At 42.7% G+C, this 22,706-nt stretch overlaps 1 protein-coding gene across 1 annotated transcript in view; it reads right to left on the reverse strand.

Annotated features, from left to right (window-relative positions):
- The window catches only part of TSPAN5 (tetraspanin 5), a gene marked incomplete at its 5' end in the record, with an annotated part of 175,075 nt that extends 160,675 nt beyond the window's left edge, over positions 1–14,400 (reverse strand). The window contains one exon of the mRNA XM_082653280.1: positions 14,320–14,400. Within this exon, the coding sequence (XP_082509406.1) occupies positions 14,320–14,400 (81 nt within the window). The remainder of the gene's footprint in view (positions 1–14,319) is intronic.
- Between the last annotated feature and the right edge of the window lie 8,306 nt (positions 14,401–22,706).

Raw genomic sequence — 22,706 nt, forward strand, 5'->3', positions numbered from 1 at the left:
GCCGAGCCCAAAGAGACACTCTGCACCCAGAGCACCAGCTGTGGCTGCTTTATACATTGGGGGCTTTGCGGAAAAGTCTGGATGGAAAAAAAAAAGGTATTCCCCTATTAAGAGGGGAAAAAAGGTGAGGAGGGGGGCGGGTAAAAACTAGAAGCCTAACTGATTTTTGAGGTCCGTTTCAACATATGTTTTGAGATTATATAATCAAGAATGCAAAAGACCAATTAAAGGATAGTTCCAATACTTGAGCACGAAAAGACTTGCCAAAGAACACTCAGTTAAATATTTGCAAAGCCATTCCTGTTGAAAATAATTCCAACTTTCTGTGCTTTCATCAGCAGGTTAACGTTTTTAAAGAGTAAGAAAGAGATTTAGTTACCCCCAAAGCAAAAAGCCCTATCTTCTCCATTCTGGAATTAAATTCCCAGAAAATGAGGGGCGGGGGGAAGGATGGGACTCAACAGCAAGGATATTTGAAATTCAAAAACTGCATTCTGAAGGTTCTTAGCAATAATTAACGATCTGTTGGTGTCTCCAGCTAGGCTGTAGTAATTTCATAATTCAAAAGAGTTTATTTTCTAGTCTTCATCTAAGAACCAAAAAAGCAAGAATAGTGTTTTTTCCTGCTTGTCTTAGGTACTAAGACTGATCTCTGGTTTTTATTTTTAACTTACAAAAAGTTTCATTTAGTTTGCATATTTATAGGATACTGTAATAAGGAAATTTTAATCTTTTATCACAAAATTGTTTGGAGGTCATATGGTCATTTAGGTAGTTCTTCTTTCTTTATCCAAAGAAAGCATATATCTACTCATAAAAAAAATCCAAGGATGTAAATCAATATTTAATATGCATGAAGGATATACACTGATAATATATATTTTAAATATCCAAGGATATATGTCAATTTTAAATGGAATGTATGTATTTCACAACATATAAAAGATATTTCAGTCCTCTTTTTAGTGAAACCAATCCTTTTATTTCTAAAATATTGACTCTATATCTTAAAAAAAGATGAATGAGTAAAACATTATTTTCAAACTTTTATGCAATTGTTTCAGACCCTCACTAGAGAGCAACTTTAAAACTCTCAAAGCATACAGTAAGAATATTAGGGATTATTAAATCTTTGCAGACTTGCAAAAACCTTGAATGCCACATATCATCTAGCCACCTCTTCATTCAATTTATTCTTTCAAAAACCCCAACAGACAAAGCTAAAAAGAACTGGTACCAAAAAAACACTACTTTCCATACGATTCCAGTTATGAGATTAGAAAAAAAAAATACTGAGTAGCATTTCTCACATGAGTTGCCACGTGGGCAGTTGCCGTCCATCCTTGAATAAGCAGGCACCAAGGTGTTCAGAAAGTTCCAACTACATTTTTCTAAGTAAAGGTCATGTCCAAAAACATTTAAAGCTAACAGCCTGGGTTTGGGGGGGTTTTGTTTTTCAGTTACTTAACACTATAACTCCTTCCTTTAAAAGTACAGGGTTTTTCAAATGCCTAAAGCAGATTTATTGATTTTTTTCCTTGTGTGAAATTGATGTTTATTCACAAGGTATTTGTTCTGTATGTTGAAACACTTATTCTAAATGTTGTCCTGAGGGGGGAAATACCGGTGAAGTCAGAAGAAATGCTTAAAAGCTAGTGATGGAAAAGCACATTCTTCCTTTACAAAGTTAAGTGACTGCAGGTTTGCTAAATTTGAATCCTTGTAAGTGACTACCACTGAAACTCTAAAATGGGCTGTTTGTTTGTTTTAGGGTGTTTGTTCACTGCTCTCAGAGCACTTGACTGAGTCTCTACTTTTAATATAATTGAACTGAAAGTTACTGGAATGTGGTGAATTTCTTTTCCTTAAAAAAAAAAAGGTATATTAATGTTGCTGTATTGTTTTTACAATAAAAAAGTATAAAGAAAGTACTCTATTCTAAAAAATGCATCAAATAAATGGATTCATTCCAAATTGAACATAATCAATAGTAACTTGAAGGAAGAGGAGACCGGAGGTTTAGAGGAAGAAACCCACTGATAGATTTCCTAAGTATTTCAGGTTGACTTTCTGTTCGCCTGAAATCCAATTTTCCAAAGCATTTTCCCTTTTAAACCTAAGATGTAATTATTCACTGGGCCTGGGGGTAGCAATTTTTCAGAAATTGGGGGTACCCCTCTTTTTTCCCAACAGAAAACAGAACCTGGAGTCGGCAAGAATCTGAACACATCCCCCCAATCATTTTACCTCTAGAGATTCACCCATCTTGCTAATAGGTTTCAGCTTATAAATGCATGTGTTCCCGCTAATTACTTAAAAGCAGTGTTCCCCAAAGTGAGATTCCCTGGTGACCTGGGGTGCCAGAGGAGACCATTTTAGAATACAGTATTAAATAACCTTAAATAAGAAAGTCATTTCCTTTTCAACTCTCTTTTAATCCTCTGGTCTAGTCAAGGAGAAAGTCTCCATTTGATCCCAGGATGCTGAATACTTTGTACACTTGTTAACTTCCACTGTAACAAAGGAAAATAAGCCTCCCAGTCAGGCCTGCCAGCAGGCACCCAGAGCTACCTAGAAGTTAACAAGCCATATTACTGTCATTGTATGTATTTGAATAGTGATATTTTTCAAGTTTCCTTTTTAAATAAATGTATTTAAGGTTTAAAAACGGAGTCGATTTAAAGGGAAAGAATACATTCGAAATGGTCTAGATCCTTGAAACTGAAAATGAGATCAGTGGACCAGAAGAACCAGCCTCACCTGGGAGCGCGTTAAGGTACTGGATCTTCGGCCCCTCTCTCACCTACCGAATCAGAATCTGCATTTGAAACGAGATTCCCACGTGACTTAAATTTTACAAAACTCTGGGGTGGCACAACAGTTTGTCCAAAACCATGCAGGCAGTTTGCAAATGCCTGAGCTTTGAGATTCGCTGCTTCGGTTTATCAGGTGGCCATCCTTCAGACCCTCAACGAAACCAACTAGCGGAGGGCTGACGACAAGGAGAAAACTCAGTGCTTTCCCCACGGGGGGTCACAAACCATCAGTGGATTGTGAGGTCAGTGAGTGGGTCTAAAGTGGCAGCGTTGGGGATGCTACAGTAAGCTAAAATGACTTTAAGCACGCTCCTATGATGTCCTATCAGGCCACATAAATCACCTCTTTTTTTTTTTTTTTTTTTGCGGTACGCGGGCCTCTCACTGTTGCAGCCTCTCCCGTTGCGGAGCACAGGCTCCGGACGCGCAGGCCCAGCGGCCATGGCTCACGGGCCCAGCCGCTCCGCGGCACGTGGGATCTTCCCAGACCTGGGCATGAACCCGCGTCCCCTGCATCGGCAGGCAGACTCTCAACCACTGCGCCACCAGGGAAGCCCATAAATCATCTTTTTTACTAATGAATACTACAGTAAAAATTCTACCTAACCCTCCCCTTCATCCCTCCTCTCCCCCTTCAAGGGCTGGGGGCTTTCTGCACATCTTCAGCATGGGAATGAGTGCCAAGGCTCCTTGGACCTACTGAATTAGCATGTCCTGGCCTTTTCTCCCAGAGTTGAGCCCCGTTAGAGAGAGAATTATGCTTTGGAAATAGGGCAGCCCAGGTCTTCTGCGTCAGGTGATAGTACTGGAAGCAAAAGAGCACAGCTCTCAGGGCATCCCAGTAACGCTTCAAAGGAGAAGCCAGGCAGTCACTCATTCCCAATATAGATGGCCCAATTAGTCAATGATCCAGGTAGTTCAGGCCAAAATCCTACTCCTTCATCGGTTGGAAAGACATCCAAGGGGAAAGCCTGAATTACCTGTGTTGCTGACTCAGTGTTCACCTTCACAGCCTAAAGACTGTGTCGGAAATACAGAGGAAAACAATGACCAAAATATACAGGACTTATGACACCATAAAAGCTAAATATATATACTTATAGCCATCTAGGCATTTCCACAATATCCCGATTTAACAGGTTTTAATAAAATGTTTCTATTTCTCCCCGGTGTTAGGCCTAACACCAGAGTCCAACATCAGAAACTCAACTTCCCGGTACAAAACACCGATATGAGACAGTTTCATTTTGCAAAGAAAATGAAGAAGAGTGAAGCTAACGGGTAAAGAAAAATGGGCAAATTAACAACAAACAATAGACATGAATTCATGGTCTGGTATCCATGATAAGAATTACATGCTATTCATTACAACGAAAAGAACACTGTGAACATTTGTTAGATCTTTTTTTTTCCTTTAGTTATTTTGGGAATGTACTTATGTAGGCAGAACATTACAGAGAACAAAAAATACATGTTACAATGTAAGATTACTGTAATGGTTCTGAAAGAAGTCAAGAAAAAAAAACCACCAAATGAAATTATGGGTGTTGAGGAGAATAGAGTAATAATTGCTAATACCTATTGATTATTCCAAGCAGTTTATACATATTAACTCCTCTAATCCTCATGACTCTGAGGTAGATGTTGCGTCCTAATATTACTGATAACAACGTTAATACTACTGCTAAGCATGCCATTTTGCAGATGGGAGACATGCCCTTAAGTAGCCTGTCTAAGGTCACAAGCCTGCGAATGGAGCTGGGTAAAAATCCAGACATACTCAAAACCCAAACTTCTTAACACCAGACTTCTGCCTGCCTACCACCAGAGCACCAGAATGCCCAACCCAGCATAAACCTTCTATCACTCTCTAATACTCGACCCTATAAAGAATCTTCCTTAAAGGTCAGTGACTGCGGAATCTTCACATGTTAAGGGACTGAGCTATATTGATAGGACTGTACCTTAAAACAGGAAAACTGAGTTTGGGCATTAAATGCTTCAGGAGTGATTAGAACTACTCACATGGCAGAATTAAGTTTTCAGGCTGCTTTGGGGGAAATATTAACAGTTGGGGGAAATTTTTGTTGGAAGCAAAACATTATACTTTGAGAAATGCTTAAGTCAAGTATTCCTCTTTTATTAGGATGACTTAAGTACAAAGCATTAAAATAGCTGGCCTGAATATTTATTAGAACAACAGCTGTTCCCTCCAGATTTTTAGAAATTCAGGACTAAGCGCCAACTATAATTTAGAAAGAAATTTTTCAACAAGTAAAAAGAGCCCTGTGTCTTGCAATACTTATCCAAATAGTAAATAGTAGCTGGAAGAGGTATAGAACATCACTATGCCTTTTCAATGAGAAGAGCCAAAATGTTTGGCCAAACACTTCCAAATACCATTGATATTTTGTTATTGAGGTTGGTGATTACATTCCTTAAAAATTATACCTTACATTTCATAATTAACAATCCTTTATGTACACACAGATAATACCACAGCGCTAACCACAGGATGTGTACGCCATTCTGGGTATGTTTGTTTAGGAGTGCTGATAACTATATGCCCCAGTAAAACATCTCAGAGAAATCATTTAGATTTTTATTCAAAATTTTATTTCTTTCAAAAGATTTCCACTGTAGGTGCCTAGCCATAATTGAATACCTAATTTTTTTGTTTCTAAAAGGGGTAGATGAAAAGGAAGACATCAGGGGAAAAAATGAAAAACTTTATTGTGCACACTCTGAATGTTCTACATTGAAACTTTTCTTTGTAAGGAAAACTGACAAATATCAGGTTTGGGTCTCCTGTGTTTGCTTTACTGTCAGCCCTCCGTGACAGTGCTGCAAAGTTGGATACGAGAGAAGAAATGTCCCTGCTTGGCATGACAGCAGAGGGAAGTCAACGGAACTGCCACAGAGGTGCAGAAAGCAACTCCCCTTCTTCCCACCCCCAGATCAAGATACTCAGGGCTGGGGGCATGGAAGGAAGCCTCTGGAAACAGCCTGAAAGGAAGGGCACCTTGGACAGGGAGGCTGGTTTGTGGAGGGGAGGATCGTTTGCTGTCTTGCAGCTGTGGTTAGACCCAGTCCACTGTGCTGAAGTGTGCAGGACAGCAAGGGCAAAGGAACAAATGTCTATTTCTTCAATGTTCCTGTCGAATAAATAACTAGCTCCTATCCCAATATGATGCTAATTTTTAGCCTACTAATTGCAGCACAAGAGGTTCTCTTTAGCAGAGATTTTCTCATTTTGTTTTTAGGGCTTTCAGGTTTAAAAATAAACTGGCATTTTTGGATTAATAAAAACAATTCCATGAGGGATAAAATAGGCCACATTATTTTTTTCTCATAAGCAAAGAACACTAGCTTCATGTGCTGGTGAAATCAGTCACCATTTGGTCGTAGCCCTATACCACCCACTCCCAGCTCCCCCTCCAGAGAGTAATGGCAAGAGATGCCACATCTTGCTAAGAAAAACGAGCTAGAGCTTCTCCACCTCAGCTGGGCATCAAAATCACCTGCAGCGGGGGAGGGGGGAAGATGGCAGAAGAGTAAGACGCGGAGATCACCTTCCTCCCCACAGATACATCAGAAATACAACTACACGTGGAACAACTCCTACAGAACACCCACTGAATGTTGGCAGAAGACCTCAGACCTCCCAAAAGGCAAAAATCACCTGCAGGGATTAAAAACAAAAAAACCAAAAAAATCCCCACTAAGTCCAGGGCCCCATCCCAGACCTACAGAATCAGATTCCCTGGTGGACCTACAGAATCAGTCCAGGGCCCCATCCCGGACTTACAGACTCAGAATCAGACTGAAATTTCCTAACAATTCACTGGTTATGCTGCTGTGCCTAGAAAGGCACCTGAAATATCAACTAATCCTACAGAAGTCACCCCTGATCAGGGAGAGGGACGTCCTATGCATGAAGAAAAACCCATAGGAGAAAAACCCACATGAGGAATAATTTTTTCTAAACATGCCTTGACCTTCAAGATTTAAAATTATCTGAAGGCTAGAATGGTGGTTTTCAATTGTTTGTTTAAGCAGTAGACCCCTTTTTGCAAGCAAAACCCTTCACGATATCTCAAAATATCAAACCTACTGGTTGAGCTTCTCCAGGAGAAAGAGAGGGCAGAAACCCACTCAGGCCCCGGTACACCTCAAGGAAGCCTAGTGCTGCTGGTAGCATGGTTTGAAAACCACCGGGTCAGAATAAGACATTTAAATGGAATAAATATGTAGTACTAAATCTAAATTCAAATAATTAACTGGAGGGTTAGGGCTTCTGACTCGCACTTAGTCTAGGGAGATGGGTTTAACAGAAGTTCACTTGAAAAAGGGATGAAGGTTTCATTTCACTAGAAACACAACTTGAGCCAACTATGTTCTCTGGCTACCGGGTAAAGCATATGCAGTTTAGCCTGGGTTAATAACTACTATTTGTACTGAGAGATTTACCTTGTAGAAAGCACCTTCATATGCATGATCCCATTTAATACTGGATAACTCTGCAAGCTATTGGAATTATTTTCGCCATATTTTAGATGAGCAACTGAGAAAATAATGTGTGAGAGTAACTTACTTAAAGATGAATCCAGGCTCTTGCCTCCTGGGCTACAGACTTAAGGGGGAGTTTGGGAATAACAACCCACCGCTCTCTGGATGGTAGGAATGGTGTGTGAAAAACGTGTTTCATTCTGGTCGCGACATTCACGGAGGTGTGTCCAAACGGGCCCATAGGCAGAGTACCTTAATCAGGGCAAAGAACCATCTGGAAATAGTGTATGAAGAAGACATGGAAAAACCAAGAGCCTTTAAAGATGGAAAGCAGAGGGTTTAGGAATGGCATCATGGCTGTTTTTAAATAACAAAGGTCTATGCCCAGGGAGATAAGTCTTATATTGTATGCATAAGAGTAACCTAGGCCCTTCCCCTTCTCTCTCCTGAAATATTCAGTCCTAAAGTGGGGACAAGGGAAGGTAAGCCTTTTTCCAGGAACAGGTATGGGAAGGGATGTGGAAGCCCAGAGCAGGGTATCAGAGAAAGGTGTTCATGGTAGGAAGGAGGTTGTGGCATGGCATGCTGGAGCAAAAGCAGTTAAGGAGGGCAACCGTGTGAGGGGCAGGGGCAGCAGTGGAAGACTGCCTACATAAGGGGAGATTTAATCAAATAAGTAAATCGTTAAGAACAATTGGAGCTAGGATTCTTACTGTCAAAGAAGGGAGTTATAAATATGGAAAAGGAAAAACCTAAAATAAACCCTGTCGTGTCAGATAGGGATTTGAGATACCAGTGTGAACTCGTGGTTTTCAAAATATATAGCTGGATATAGCAATGCAGATGTAAACGTGTGTATGTGTACATATGTGTATATACATACACATATTCCATAGTCCTGTCCACTGAGAGGCCCCAGGGGTGGTGATAGCCTCAAAGCAATGAGCACACTTAGCAACCAGATCTTGGCTTCTAAATATCATTCTCTATGCAAAGGAACCAGGGCTCCTTGGAGAAATGGCTGATACAAAAGATGAGCTTGGAACATGTTGTTCTGCCAGAAAGCAAAGAAGGGCTCAAAGAGTGATGGGAGTTAAAGGGCATGAAAAGACTGCCACTGACTGCCAAACCTGGAACTAATGGGAACATCAAAGTAAGTAACGAGCGTAACAGTTTAATTAAAACATACTGGAACAAAAGAGATCAAATCAATCAAAATTCTGATGAGGAATGGGCTTTTTAATACATAATTTCACAATAACTTGCCACAAAATATGTATAAATTACAAAAGGGAAAAGAGTCACTTTATGGTGGAGAAATTTGGCACACAACACTTTAATCAAGTGACCATCATCACTAATGGAACAAACACAAACAGAAATCAGTGCCACTCGATGGATGCAATGAGAGGAACGCAGCACCACTTCTGTAATTCTCCTGCCAAAGATGCACAGCCTGAATCTAAGAATGAAAAAATGGCAGACCAACCCAAATTGAGGGACATTGTACAAAATAACTAGTTTTAAATCTTCAAAAGTGTCAAGAACCTGACAGCGAAAGACTGAAAGAGACTAAAAAGATCCAACTAAATACAACGTGTCTTCTGCACTGAATTTCTTTGCTCTAGAAGACATGATTGGAACAACCGGGAAACTTGAATGAGATCTAAGATTTAGATGGTGGTAATGTATCAGTGGTAATTTCCTGGCTATGATGGCTATACTGTGGTTATCTAGGAGAACATCCTAGAACATATACACTGAAGTATTGGTGTTATAGCCATCATGCTGGCAACTTTTTCTCAGACGATTCAGGATAAAAACAAATTGTACTACTTGCAACGTCTCTGCAGGTATGAGACAGTTTCCAAATAAAATTAAAAATCAACAACAGTATATTAGGAAGATGGAAGTTCCAAGGGAAAACTACACCTAGTTTGCAGGAACGATGAAACTCTCAAATGATTAAAGTGGTCCCCAAACAGATCCAGAGGGCTGGCAGGATGTTTGAGAGAAAATGCCTCACTGAATAGTAAGTTAGAGGAGATGATGCCTATGTACTCGCCAATGATTTCATAATTCATTCATTCAACAAAATTTATTAATCACCTACTGTTTCCAACAATATGCTAGACACTGAGCTTATGAACATAACTGAGAGACAGTCCCTGCAGTTGGAGACCTTACATTCTAGAGAAGGATGGTGATTCAGCAGCCTGTAGTTAGAATTTTAAGACAGGCATCAGTGTTACACATAGAAAGAAGCATGTGACTCAAGAACACTTTAATAACACTTTAATAACAGTCTTTAATACTCCATTTTTCATTTATGAATTTTCAGTAGACTACACAATAGTTTATTATTCTATCATACTCTTTAACATTTTCATCCTAACTTTTGTGTGCTTGCGGGTGGTGTTGAGACATATGCAAAAACTTTATCACTTTTCAATTATGAACAGATGTAAATGACTTACTTGATGTTTTAGTTTAGAATAACAAGCATCTTCTAAAATAAGATTCAAATGAGAAGCTAGGGCTATAGTTATTGAAAGAGACTTAACACTCCAAAAGTGAACCCTGATATGTTCTTCAAACGTCACTCCACGTCTCTGTTCTCCAATTTCTACATCTGTCACAAAGATGTCATAATATGCCTGGAAGATGCTTTGAGATGCTTAGAAGAAAGACGTCGTACTTATAAAGCTCTGTTAAAATACAGGTTACTTTCACCTTTTGCCAGGGACTAACGATTACTGTGGACGTATTAAGTAAGACAGAGTAATCCATCTAAATGAGCTCACCTCGGCAATTTTCTGGTGGGTGAAACATTATTTGGTTTTCCAACTTTTCCCCTTGGCTTTATTTCAATCTTCCAGGCATATCATCAAGTGAGAATGCTTCAGTGCTTTCTCACTGACCCAGGAGTGAGAGGCCAGAGCAAGCAAGTCAGTATTCAATTACTTTCCCCACTTAGGTCTATACACCCTTCTTACACTTTTCCCATTTGACACTTTCATAACCATATTTAGCTTTCTTCCTACCATCTCCTTGTAATTCAAAAGGCAGTTTAGACTCCCATATGGTTGCCATCGAAGCTAACAGATGTCTAGCAAATTAAAACAAAAATTATGACTTATAAACTGCTGATGTATCATCATTCCAGAACATCTTACAATTTATAGTGAATCATAAGATAAGACTTCATACTTATGCCCCCGGCAAGGTTCCCTAAATCTCTCTCCTCTCTGAATTTAAGCCCTGTGGAAACAGATGAGATGCAACATTCTGCCATCAAACCTGGATAAACCTCCACTTAAAGATACAATGTAATATTTGCAAGCACATCAAAGAGAAATTTGGCCTCAAGGATCCAAGGCTTTCTAATCTTTGTACAGCAAAGAGAAGAGAAAAATGACTTGGTTCTCCCAAGTCATTCAAGGCTTCCACTGATCCATAGTGCTTTCTTCAAATACGTGATGATCCAATCTGTGGAATCCATTCGCCTCATCTCCTTGGCTGATATTAAGAGGAGCATCATTACCTGGTAGTAATGATGCCAAAGGAGCAGGCTAAGGTATTCTAGAAGTTTTATAGCCAGGATGGAACTCGTACAAAATCTGGAGACAATGACACAGACCATATTCACCATTTGTTAAATACTGAGACACTGTGCTGGGTAATATCTTATCTGATTACATCCTTGAATCTGCAACTCTATTGGATAATGTTAGCTTTCCTTTATAAATGAAATTAAGGCAGTGCAGAAGACTCTATTTTCCAAAGATGGCCACAACCCACACGACCCTGACACCTGTCTGACAAAAGAGGGAATTTCCTTCATCAGCACTTTGAAACTGAGCAGGCTCCACTCCTGCTTAAACCAATGGAATAGATGAAACTGACACTGGGCCAGTTCCGGGAGTAGCCTTCACTGGCTGGAAGTTTCTTCCGCCAGTCTCAGAGACAGGAAGAGGCCACGTTTAGGTGCTCTAGCCAACAAATCTGGCTGGTACCCCCTTGGGCATCCCACTCCAGTGAGCCTTCAGTTAACTCCAGCCCAGCCACATCTCACTGCAACTGCATGGGCCATTCCAAGTGCAAATCACCCACATGAGCCTGGTCAAATCACAGAACTGTCAGATAGAATAAAGTTTTATTTTATTTTATTTTATTTTATTATTTATTTATTTTTGGCTGTGTTGGGTCTTCGTTTCTGTGCGAGGGCTTTCTCTAGTTATGGCGAGCAGGGGCCACTCTTCATCGCGGTGCACGGGCCTCTCACTGTCGCGGCCTCTCTTGTTGCAGAGCACAAGCTCCAGACGCGCAGGCTCAGTAGTTGTGGCTCACAGGCCCAGTTGCTCCGCGGCATGTGGGATCCTCCCAGACCAGGGCTCGAACCCGTGTCCCCTGCATTGGCAGGCAGACTCTCAACCACTGCGCCACCAGGGAAGCCCTAAAGTTTTATTTTAAACCACTAAGCTTTGGGGTTGTTTGTTACGTAGCAAAAACAAATTTACAGAATTTGTAATAGCAATAACAAATTTACAGAAGCAGGCTGCCCATTCCTGACCCCAGTTCTCCAGTCAATAACATCTTAGTCTGAGTTACTGGGATCAAGTATCATGACTACCTTCCTGCTGATCATCACTCTAGAGACCAGGGTACTAAAAACTCAGAGATTCCAACATGGGGTAATTTTGAAGCAGACAGCAGGATAGGAAAGGTATGAGGGTGTATATGAGTGGAAGGCTTTAGGCACAGAAAGGAGGGACAAGCTGTGTAGAAAGCTGAGTAAGAGAAGGGCCCTTGTAACAAAGGCATCTACATAACAATCCTGCCTGGGGCAGCTGGTTTAGTTCCACAGCCTACAGCTCTTTTCAGGCTTCCCATAAAACTTCCCCCAAGAGATGGAAGACCTTCGAAATGAGATAAGACGTGACTCTCTTCTGCAACTCTCTAAGCAAGCACTCTGCAATTCTTTGAAGCTCGCCACAGTTCCAGAGGTTTTGCTACAACCTAATCCACAGAAAATACTCAATGTGCCTCTGTACACTACAAAATGACACCAAACTGCCAGGGAAATAGGCCCAAATCCCTTTATTTCTTTTCCACCTCCTGCTATGAAACTGCAGAGAAAGCCCCTAGGTACTTTTTGTTGCCTAGCTGCTGAAATGTGCAACTTTTGGAAGTGTTCAAGTAGAATCAAGAGGCCTGGACTCACTACGCCAACAAGATCCAGTCCCAATTCCGTAGTCCTTGACTCTCAAAGTTCTGAAAGTTTCAAGTTCAGATAAAATCAAAATGCCTCACCCAGAAATGTGACTTTTAAACATTTCCAACAAGGGTTGAAAAAAAGGAAGCAAGGAAAGAAAATAATTTCTTCTTCCTATATTTGTAGCAGTGTTTGACTGCAGGGAGGGGGGTGACTGCTAACAGGAATCATGTCCAATCCCTGGCAAAAATGGCCTGTGAAAGACTAGATCTGATATTTATTCATGTTTCCCCCTTCATCATCAGTCCTGAGGCCAGATGACATGCTGACACAGAAAGTGGTCTCCAATCCCTCCCATTTCCTTTTGCAAAACATTCATGAGCTGTGCAAGGTACTCCTACAGAAAACAGAAAATAAAAATAAAATAGCCTAGTACATGTGTGGCAGAAAAAACAAGAATATAAAGAGCTGTATTGACAACTATTCTCATCGATGTATATGTTTACAGCGTATGGCCAAAATTAAAGGAGAATCAAAATAAATGCACCCTGTGTTAAGACTGTTGTGGATTATTATTGATCCCACGACTGGATTTTTGTTTATCTCACACTGAACCTACACTGAACAGCAACTTGGAGAACCACCCCCACCCCAGACAGCCACCATCTTTACTTTCCATGGGGGGAAGAGTGGGGGGACAGAAGGAGTGCCCAGTAAGGAAAAGGATGGGATGGGATGGAAAGGAAAGGAAAAATAACACGGTCTTTGAACCAACGTTTTCCTCTTGTCCTAGTGAACTCTTTGTCTGGTCGCTGAACATGTTTGTGAGATCAAGGAAAAGAATTCAAACAAAACAAAAGAGTAGGCATCCCAGCCTAATTACAATAGGTGCCCAGCACATTGTAGCGCCAGTAGAGCATGGTCTGAATCTTTCCTTCAAGCGTTTGCTCTCCCAGTAGCCCCATAAAACATGCCTCGTACACCTTCTCCTCTGCATTTCTCCAAGGTTTCCCCAAAACGGCCCGCTCTATGTCACTCTTCAGAAAGGAGGACGTGAGGCACGGACACACTGAAACATATGTTGATGGTGACTTCTTCTTATCCTGACAATAATACAGAGAGAGAAATAAAGCCCTCCAGCCCACACGCCCACTGGTCAGTCCATTACGCAAAAGGAGCGCTTTCCAGATGAAGGGGAAGAGCGTGCAGGAAGCGTTATTTACGTGCACATTACAGAACCGTATACCACCGCATCTGCATCCTACACAAAGCCCGAGATGGTGCAAGAAGATACACGCTGAACATGGCACAGACCAGCCGCGGCAACACGGAGCCAAGCCCTCGTCCAATCAGATCCTTGTTAGAAGGTGGACCTCAGGGTCGGGTCTGCCCGATTAGCCTTCCCTGTTATGACACCACGCTCAGCCCAACATCCATATCCCACCCGGAGCAAATCTCATTCGAGTGGTTGCTCATCTCTCAAACTGCCGAGCCCTTTCTTTCATCTGCATCCACGCTATTCCTCCCTTAAAAAGCCACCCCAAGGCCTGGGTGCCCCCTTTCCGGCTCGGTTTTTCTTTTTACCTCTTCACGTTCCTAGAAAGGATTAAATGTTTATCTCTCCAACGCGCAGGCTGAAAAGGCGGAAGGCAAATGCCTCTCCGTGCTACCGCAAGCGCCCGAGGGGCTGCGAAAAGTAAACGCAGAGAGCAACGTGGGGGAAATCGTCGCGAACCGATCGGCCACGATAGTCGAAATCCCAGAAGCGCTCCAACTTACCCAAAATATGACATTGAAGCCAAATATGAAATATTTGATGCAACAACTGACTTCAGGACCCTTGTAATGCTTCCCGGACATCCTCTGGGTTCATGAAGACACTTGCCCCGGCAGCCCGAGTTTGGAGCCCCTGAGCACCGTTGCTCGGAGCAGCACGGAGGGGAGCTGGGGCTCAGGGACGCCGCTCGGGGGCCGCAGCGCAGCGGTCGGGGCTGAGCAGCGCAAGGACCGACCTGCGGAGAGCGGCTCCCGCACGTCCAGCCCCTCGCGCGCCGAGGCCGCCGGGGCCGGGGTGGCCGCGAGCGGGCGGGGAAGCGCGTGCTGCAAGCCCCGAGCTTCGCTGGAGCTGGCCCCGAGCACAAGGCGAGCTCCCAAACCCGTCCGCCAGACAATCCGTCCGTCGGTCAGTCTCCGGGCAAACGCGGCCGCGGCAGATGCTGGAGGAGACGCTCCTCGCCCGCCTGCCGGCTCGCGAGCTCCCTCCCACCCCTCGCTCCGCCCGCCGATCGCTCCGCCCGCGCCGCCCGCAGCTCCGCCCGCCTCCCGCCGCCGGAGCCTCGGCGAGGTGCGCGCGCGCACGGGCTCGGGCTCTCCCGGATGGCGGTGGGACGAAGTACGCGCGCCGCCCCCTCCTTCCAGCGCTCTCCGCTCCTGCTGCTCCCTCCATCCTCGCCCCTCCTCAGGCCAGTCCGGAGCGCCGCCGACCCGCGAGCACTGCAGCGGGGTAGATGGGGAGGATGGCCGGGCGGAGGGAGAAGTATGGGTGCCCGGGGAGCACGCCCATTGGGAGCAGCCTGGAGGAGTGACGGGGGTTGATGAGCAGCGGGTCCCCCTCTGCCACCGGCAGCAGCAGGCAGCTTCTGGAGGGACGCGAGGGAAAGGGTCGCTTTGGGGCAACAGTAGGGATCCTGAGTGAGAATCTTCCCCGCGACCCCCGGACAAGCCTCCGTTCTGGGTGTAGCCACACTCACGCCTCCTGCTCCACCACCCGGTTTTGTGGCAATAGAAGACGCCGGGCCACTGAGCCGGAGAGGAAAGGGGTCGTAGACTTTCTGGGAGCAAAAGGGAAGGATAAGGTGTTAGGGAAGGGGGAGAAAAGAGAGATGGGAAATGGGGGGAGCGAATCGGGAGGGTTGCATAGGAAAGGCCCCCGAATCCCAATGCGGCTCCAACCCAACTTCCCCACCTGCGGGAGAAATAGGCTTATCCTAGAAATGGGGACGCGAAAGGAGAGATGGCCCAAAGGAATCCTGACCCGGGATACAATCCTTGCCCCAGGGCCAGTTGCCAACAACAGAAACCCGGATTGCAAATGCTCCCACGAGACGGAATAGTGCCGAAGGAACTTGACTGATCTTAACTCTAAGAAGGAATCCAGCAAGGCGTTCCAGGACGGTCTTCCGGGGAATCCGAATTGAGTTTATAGATATGAACGGTTAAGCTTTTGACCTCTGAGGAAGGATGGAACGTGCCTGGAAATTATATTGGAGCCCTACCTGAGAAGGTGTGCCCGATAGTTGTGTATCTGCCTCCCGCCTGGAGCACTTTCATAGGTGCTGAAAAGCGGGTACCAGTATTTCATGGAAAAAGAATGAAGAACCGCTCAGAACTGTGTGTAAACATCTGTGGGAATTTTTTTTAAGGCTTCAGAAAGCTTCAGAAACAAAGCTTCAGAAACAAAGAGATGAGATCAGGAAATTTTTCCAGTACCACCCCGTGTAACCTGGTACTGGGCACAGAAATCTGCATGTTTCCTAAGCTCTCACATGATACTTAAGTATGCTTGAGAACCTTTGTCCTAGGGCTTCCCTGGTTAACTACTTCTCACTTTTCTCAAAAACTAGCTAGCTTGTTTACAACCTGTTACCTGGAGGAGCAAGAAGTTACTTTTTCTTGCAATAAATCGCACTTAAGTAGACTTGGGCTTGAGAGGAATTGGGGCTATATTGAGGCCACAGGTAGGAGCCAGCGTCCCCACAAAGGTGGAAGAACCAGGAGATTCTAGAATTATGACACTGGTTAACAGTGACTTGAGCCGTTTGGATGAAATAACCCTCAAAAGTGTCCTCCACCCACCCACAACACACAGCATAGTACTAGCACCAGTCTGGTGGGCTTGAAAGGTAAAGTCTGCTCTTAGCAGCAGATTCCCTACTAACAGGAAGGCACTGACAAGCTTTACCTAAGCCTGCTGGCGCTATATTGTAATTCTTTCTGTGCATAAATAAAACAGTTCCTGCAGATTCCTGGATAAATCAAAGGAAAGGTCTATCTTAAGCTGATATGACGCAACTCAGAAAAGGACTAGAAATTAGATCCAATTGATGACTGAGCTGATCCCTAAGCAGGATTTACCTTTGAAATAAAACTCAACAGAGAAGGGGAAGTTCAGATAACTCACTGGTAATTTGGGGCAGGGGGGCTAGTTGAGTTCTCATTTCATATGTCAAAAGCAAGCCCAAGGAGGATTTATGAGTTAAATGTATTTTTTAAAGCAAACCAGAAAATACTATTTGTTAAACCTCTGGCTAGAAGTCTTCCTCAACTTAGAAGCAATAGAAGGAAATGATCAATGGATATGACTGGGTAATACCTAAAACTTCTATGTGTCAAACATTATTTTAGACAAACCTAAACCAAAAAAAGAAAAAAAGTGACAGCAAATATAAAAAAAAAAGTATGAATATCTATAAGTAGGGCTCATACAGCTAAAGTAAAATATAGAATCTCAGTTATTGAGTATAAACAGAAAACAAACAAATCACATACAAAGACATCAAAGAGTAATAATAAATATATGGTGAAAACCTTATAGTAATTAAAGAAATAGATGTTAAAACAAACCAGTGATAAAGATATAGAGATAATAAGCAATGGTTTGCTCATACATTGCGGGTATCATTATAAAATGATACTGTCCATTTGGAAAGCATTTTGACTATATGTCGTAGGTCAGGGTGCTCCTACATTTTGATTCAGAGGTCCCACTTCTGGGACTCTAGCCAGAGACATACTCCAAAATATGGGGAAAGTTATATGCTGCAAGTTGTATATCACAGCATTATTTATATTGAAGACTAGGCCACAACTTCAAGATGCTAGAGGTAGGGGCTATACCCAACTCCCTGTAGCCACCTGGACCATGATGCTACTTCATGTTTCTCTGCTTTGCACATATTCCTGGTCTCTACCTGAAGGACTCTCTTGCCCTGTGTCTGTGAGCTGAGCTCTCTTCTCTCACTTATCCTCAACACTTTTGATCAGCATTTTCCAGGCTCCCTCTTTCATCCCCACAAGCCCTCCTACACTCTTCCATTTTGGCCCTTGGAGACTACCTGTAATTAACTCATTTCCCTCCCTGTCTCTTCCACTCTGCTACGTCTCCTTCAAGGGTGTGCACCATTTCCTTTTAATCTTAGAATTACTAGCATCCTGCCAATGTTTCAGGTGCTTGATAAATATTTATTTAAAAATGGATGAATCAGGGACTTCCCTGGTGGTCCAGTGGTTAAGACTGTGGGCTCCCAATGCAGGAGGCATGGGTTCGACCCCTGGTCGGGGAACTAGGATCCAGCATGCCGCATGGCACAGCCAAAAAAAAAAAAAAAAAAGGATAAATCATTTACTCAAAACTTTTACAGACATTAAGGATGATGATTCTAATCGCTTATATGTGGAATATAGAAAAATGGTACAGATGAACTTATTTGCAAAGCACAAATAGAGACACCGATGTAGAGACCAAACTTAAGGATACCAAGGGGGGAAGGGGGAGTGGGATGAATTGGGAGATTGGGATTGACATATATACACTAATATGTATAAAATAGATAACTAATGAGAACTATAGCACAGGAAACTCTGCTTAGTGCTCTGTGGTGACCTAAATCAGAAGGAAATCCAAAAAAAGAGGGGATCTATGTATACATATAACTGATTCACTTTGCTGTACAGTAGAAACTAACACATCGTAAAGCAACTATATGCCAATAAAAATTAATTTTAAAAAAGCATGATGATTATAAAGAGTATGTGGCAATGTGTGAATACATTATAATGTTTAATTTTAATTTTGTGGAAATATCTCTAATATAAAATATGAAAAAAGCAAGGGCAAAATAGTATACAGAGTAGGCTACCATCTTGTAAAAAATAATAATAATAAAGCATGTTGGCAAAGGAGAGTGGAAAATTTATATATGCACATATTTCCTTGTTAATGGGTAGGCTATGTATAGAAGAAAATAAACTGGTAGTAGTGGTTTGAGGGGCAGGGGGCAGACTAGAGGCCTAAAGATATGATGGGAGGGAGGCCTGCTTTATTTTTCAATATATAAAAAATATATTTTTTGTTTGTTTGTTTTCAAAATTTGTACCATGTATATGATATACCTGTTTTGAAAAACAAATCAATCTACAAAATTGTATGCAATTATATGAAAAAAAGTTAGGCGTGAATTCTTGACAAATAATGGTTGTTCAGCTGTGGGATTGTGGGTGATTTTGTTTTCACGTTTCTGGTTTCTTTTTTATTTAATGTGGTTATACTGCTTTTACAATGACAAAGATAAAATTATAAATAAAGACATGAACAAATAACTAAGTAATCATTATATTTATTTCAGCACCACCTTTCATGACTCAATAAATTCTCGCCTATTTTAAGGAGGAAAAAAAAGGAGAGTAATTTTCTCCCTGGAGACAGCTACAGCCATCTCCTTTATAATTCTGAGGTTGAAAAAATGGTTAATAAGTTTAATTACTGAAAAGTTAATCAGCCTTTCAAATGGCAGTAAGAACAAGTAAAGCACATTCTTCTAATAGTTGCCCAAAAGGCAAGATATGACAAGAGCGTTTTAACCTAAGACACCAAATTTAGTGAGCTTGACTCTCTCTATATTTCACTCTCCCCACTGACTTTCTGCCTCCCTCCTCTCTCTCTTTCACTGTCTGTCTCTCTGCTCCTCTAGTCCTGTATTTTTCTTTTCCTCCTCTGTGGCCAGCACTGGTGGTTGTCTACCCACCTAATGTTCCAATGTCCCCCCTCTTTTCACAGCCATAGGCCTGGGAAGGTCAGCTCCAATGGGTGAGCCAAACCTGGCTCTTGCCAATGTTCAGTTCAGAAATGGGCATGAGGTTCCCTTGGTGGCGCAGTGGTTGAGAGTCCGCCTGCCGATGCAGGGGACGCGGGTTCGTGCCCCGGTCCGGGAAGATCCCACATGCCGCGGAGCGGCTGGGCCCGTGAGCCATGGCCGCTGAGCCTGCATGTCCGGAGCCTGTGCTCCGCAACGGGAGAGGCCACAACAGTGAGAGCCCTGCGTACCGTAAAAAAAAAAAAAAAAAAGAAATGGGCATGAGACACAATTCTGACCAATGAGGAGAATCTTCTGGGAGTTTCCTCACATCTAAGAGATGTTTTCTTTTTGGCCTTGGAGGTAATTGTGTTTGGATGTGACACCTGAGTCCTCTACAGCCTGACAATAATAAAGACCATACCAAGCATGGCAGAGTGAGAAAGTGAAAAGAACCCGGGCTTCATGCCATCATTGCCTGGCTGACTTCAGCCTATTCAGGACTTCCTGTCACAGGAGAGAACTTGTTAGTTAAGGCACTGTGAGAGAGGTTTTCAGTTTCATGCAGCTCAAAGCATTCTGTTTTAAACACTCTCCTTCTGGCGTTCTCTCCTGACCCTTTGATTTTCTCTTCTTGAATCACCACCAGTGTTTCCACGTTTCTCTCAGTACCACCCTTTTTCTCCTTTTCCCTCCCCTCTCCTCTCTTCCCCAACTGTTCCTGTCCGTCTTCAACAATACAGGGGGGACCTTTAGCACAGTCTGACCAGCTTACACCCACCCCTTTCTTTCACTGTCTCAGCCACAAGGTGCTTCCCCACCTCCGACCACACTCATACTTCACGGCTGACAGGCCTGGGTGGATCCACGCCCCAGAGTCTGTCTCTCTCCATGTTGGAGTTCCTTAACAAAGGAATCCCTGCATGTGGCTGAAATGGAGGTGATGTTTTTTAGGAGAGCTGAGGGGCCTGTGTTTCCAGGAGGAAGACTCTCACACTCTCTCTGCAGAAAGAGGAAGGAAGCACAAACACCAAGAGAAACAGGGGCAGAGTCTCTGACAACGTGGGCCACGCAAACTGTTGTACATTTTGTGCTCTGAAAAGCTTCCGGCCCTGCTAAAGGCTTTCTATTTCTGGATTTCTTCAAGAGGACCCTATCCTTGAGGTTTAAGAAGTTTTTAGACAGAATTCTTCCATTGCACCCCATTTGGGCTTTAGCTACTTCGGAGTAGGTATCTCACATTTGCAAATCAAAGAACCTTGATTAAAACAAGTCATTCCACCTCAAATCCATTACCTAATGAGGTCAACTGAAAACATTTTAATTGGCCATAATGTAAATATTTGTTGTAGTTAATGAATCAAATATTGTGCCTACTGTTCTTTCATCAAAAAGTGAGTAAATTAAAATATTCTATTTCTCTAAAAAACAAAGGATCCCCCAGAATCAGTATCACCCCGTGCCCCTCTCACCCCACGCCCACACGTACCCATTAAGGAAGTCTAGTTTTCAGGGCCCCAGGAAGAACATAAAAAGAAAGCATATCTGTCTCATAAATACGATTAAACAAGCATATGTAGAACACAGTTGTTTCACTTTTAAAAATCAATTATAATTGCTTGTGTAATAAGATGAATTCTATCTTTTACAAAACATGACAGCACAGGCGTTGATTTTGTTGATGTTGCTGTTTCACCTTCTTTTGGAAATATCACCTCAATTTCCTACTGCTTTGGAAATAGTCAGCGAGGCCTCCCTCTGAATCAAGGTGCCAGGCCCTACCCTCACCTTACCAGGGGCAGATGCTTGACACACATTTGGCCAGTCAGAAGTTCCCTTCATGCTACTGCACAGAGGGAGGAAAAGACCAAAAACTACCTGGAGTTCATTCATTGCAGCCCCTGGACAAGTCTGAGGCTGCCCTTGGGACCTTCAGGGTCCTCCTGGTTCTTCTGCCCTTCCTCTAGTTCCGTAAACTAGCTTATTTCCTCGAGTAAATTTCCCTTCTGATTAAATCAGCCTACTTCAGTGGCTTAGACCAAAAAATTCCTAATCAACACTTGGTGAACTTTTTTTTTATAACTTATTTATTTTATTTTTGGCTGCGTTGGGTCTTCGTTGCTGTGCGTGGGCTTTCTCTAGTTCCGGCGAGCGGGGGCTAGTTTTCATTGTGGTGCACAGGCTTCTCATTGCAGTGGCTTCTCCTGTTGCAGAGCACGGGCTCTAGGCACAGGGGCTTCAGTAGTTGTGGCATGTGGGCTCAGTAGTTGTGGCACGTGGGCTCAGTAGTTGAGGCGCTCAGGCTTAGTTGCTCTGCGGCATGTGGGATCTTCCTGGACTAGGTCTCGAACCCGTGTCCCCTGCATTGGCAGGAGGATTCTCAACCACTGTGCCACCAGGGAAGTCCTAGGTGAACTTCTGAAACTGCACTTTCAGAGAAAAATGTTAACTTTTTCTGATTTCCAAAGTAGGATAGCCTTATTATACAATATTTAGAAAATTCAGAAAAAAATTTTAAAGACTCCCGCATGACATTTCCAAAGAAAACTGTCAATATTTTGATATATTTTCTTCATTAACAAATATTTTTGTATGATTGATCTCATTCTGTAGAGAAAAAAACTTAAACCTACTACATTTTCCATTTGCCAGTGCCCCCAAATAGTGCAGAGAAATCCCCCATCAGAATAGAAACAAGTCCAACTCATTTTCCAGGCTGTGGTTATCAGTCAAGATTCTAACCTCGTTGCCCTGTATCTCTAACCCTTGAGTGTTTTCCTTTTCCACCACGTATCGGTCTTTGTTTCCTTTCTCCTAAGACAAACATCCTTGCTTGCTCCCTTACATTCCTAACTCACTCCTACCTCCAAACAATCTCAAAATTCCATTCCCACCCCACAAACTCCATCCTTCTTTTCATCCATCACCAAATCAAATTTTATTGCAGTTAAGCATTTCAACTCCTTATAAAAATCTGCCCCCATTTAACACTAGGCATGCTAATCATATCTAGTAATTTCCTCTTTCACCATTTGGTTTCTTTCACCGTCTAAAAACTTTGCTTCTGTGATATATCTCTTCCCAATGGAACTGTAATTGGTGGAACATTGAACTTAATGTCCAGAAGCAGGAAATAGATATTAGCAGATTCATCAGATATCAATTTAGGTTTTATTAGGCAGAATCAATCGATTCAACAACAAATATTTACTGAGCACATCTCCCATTAAGGCACCTGTAGTCATAATTTCTGCCCTAAGACTGAACTGGAAGAAATAGAGGTAAGGACACAGGTCAGAATGGACTAAGTGCTAC

The sequence above is a fragment of the Grampus griseus genome (assembly GCF_964374135.1).
Source record: "Grampus griseus genome assembly, chromosome: 4".
Classification (NCBI taxonomy): Eukaryota; Metazoa; Chordata; class Mammalia; order Artiodactyla; family Delphinidae; genus Grampus; species Grampus griseus.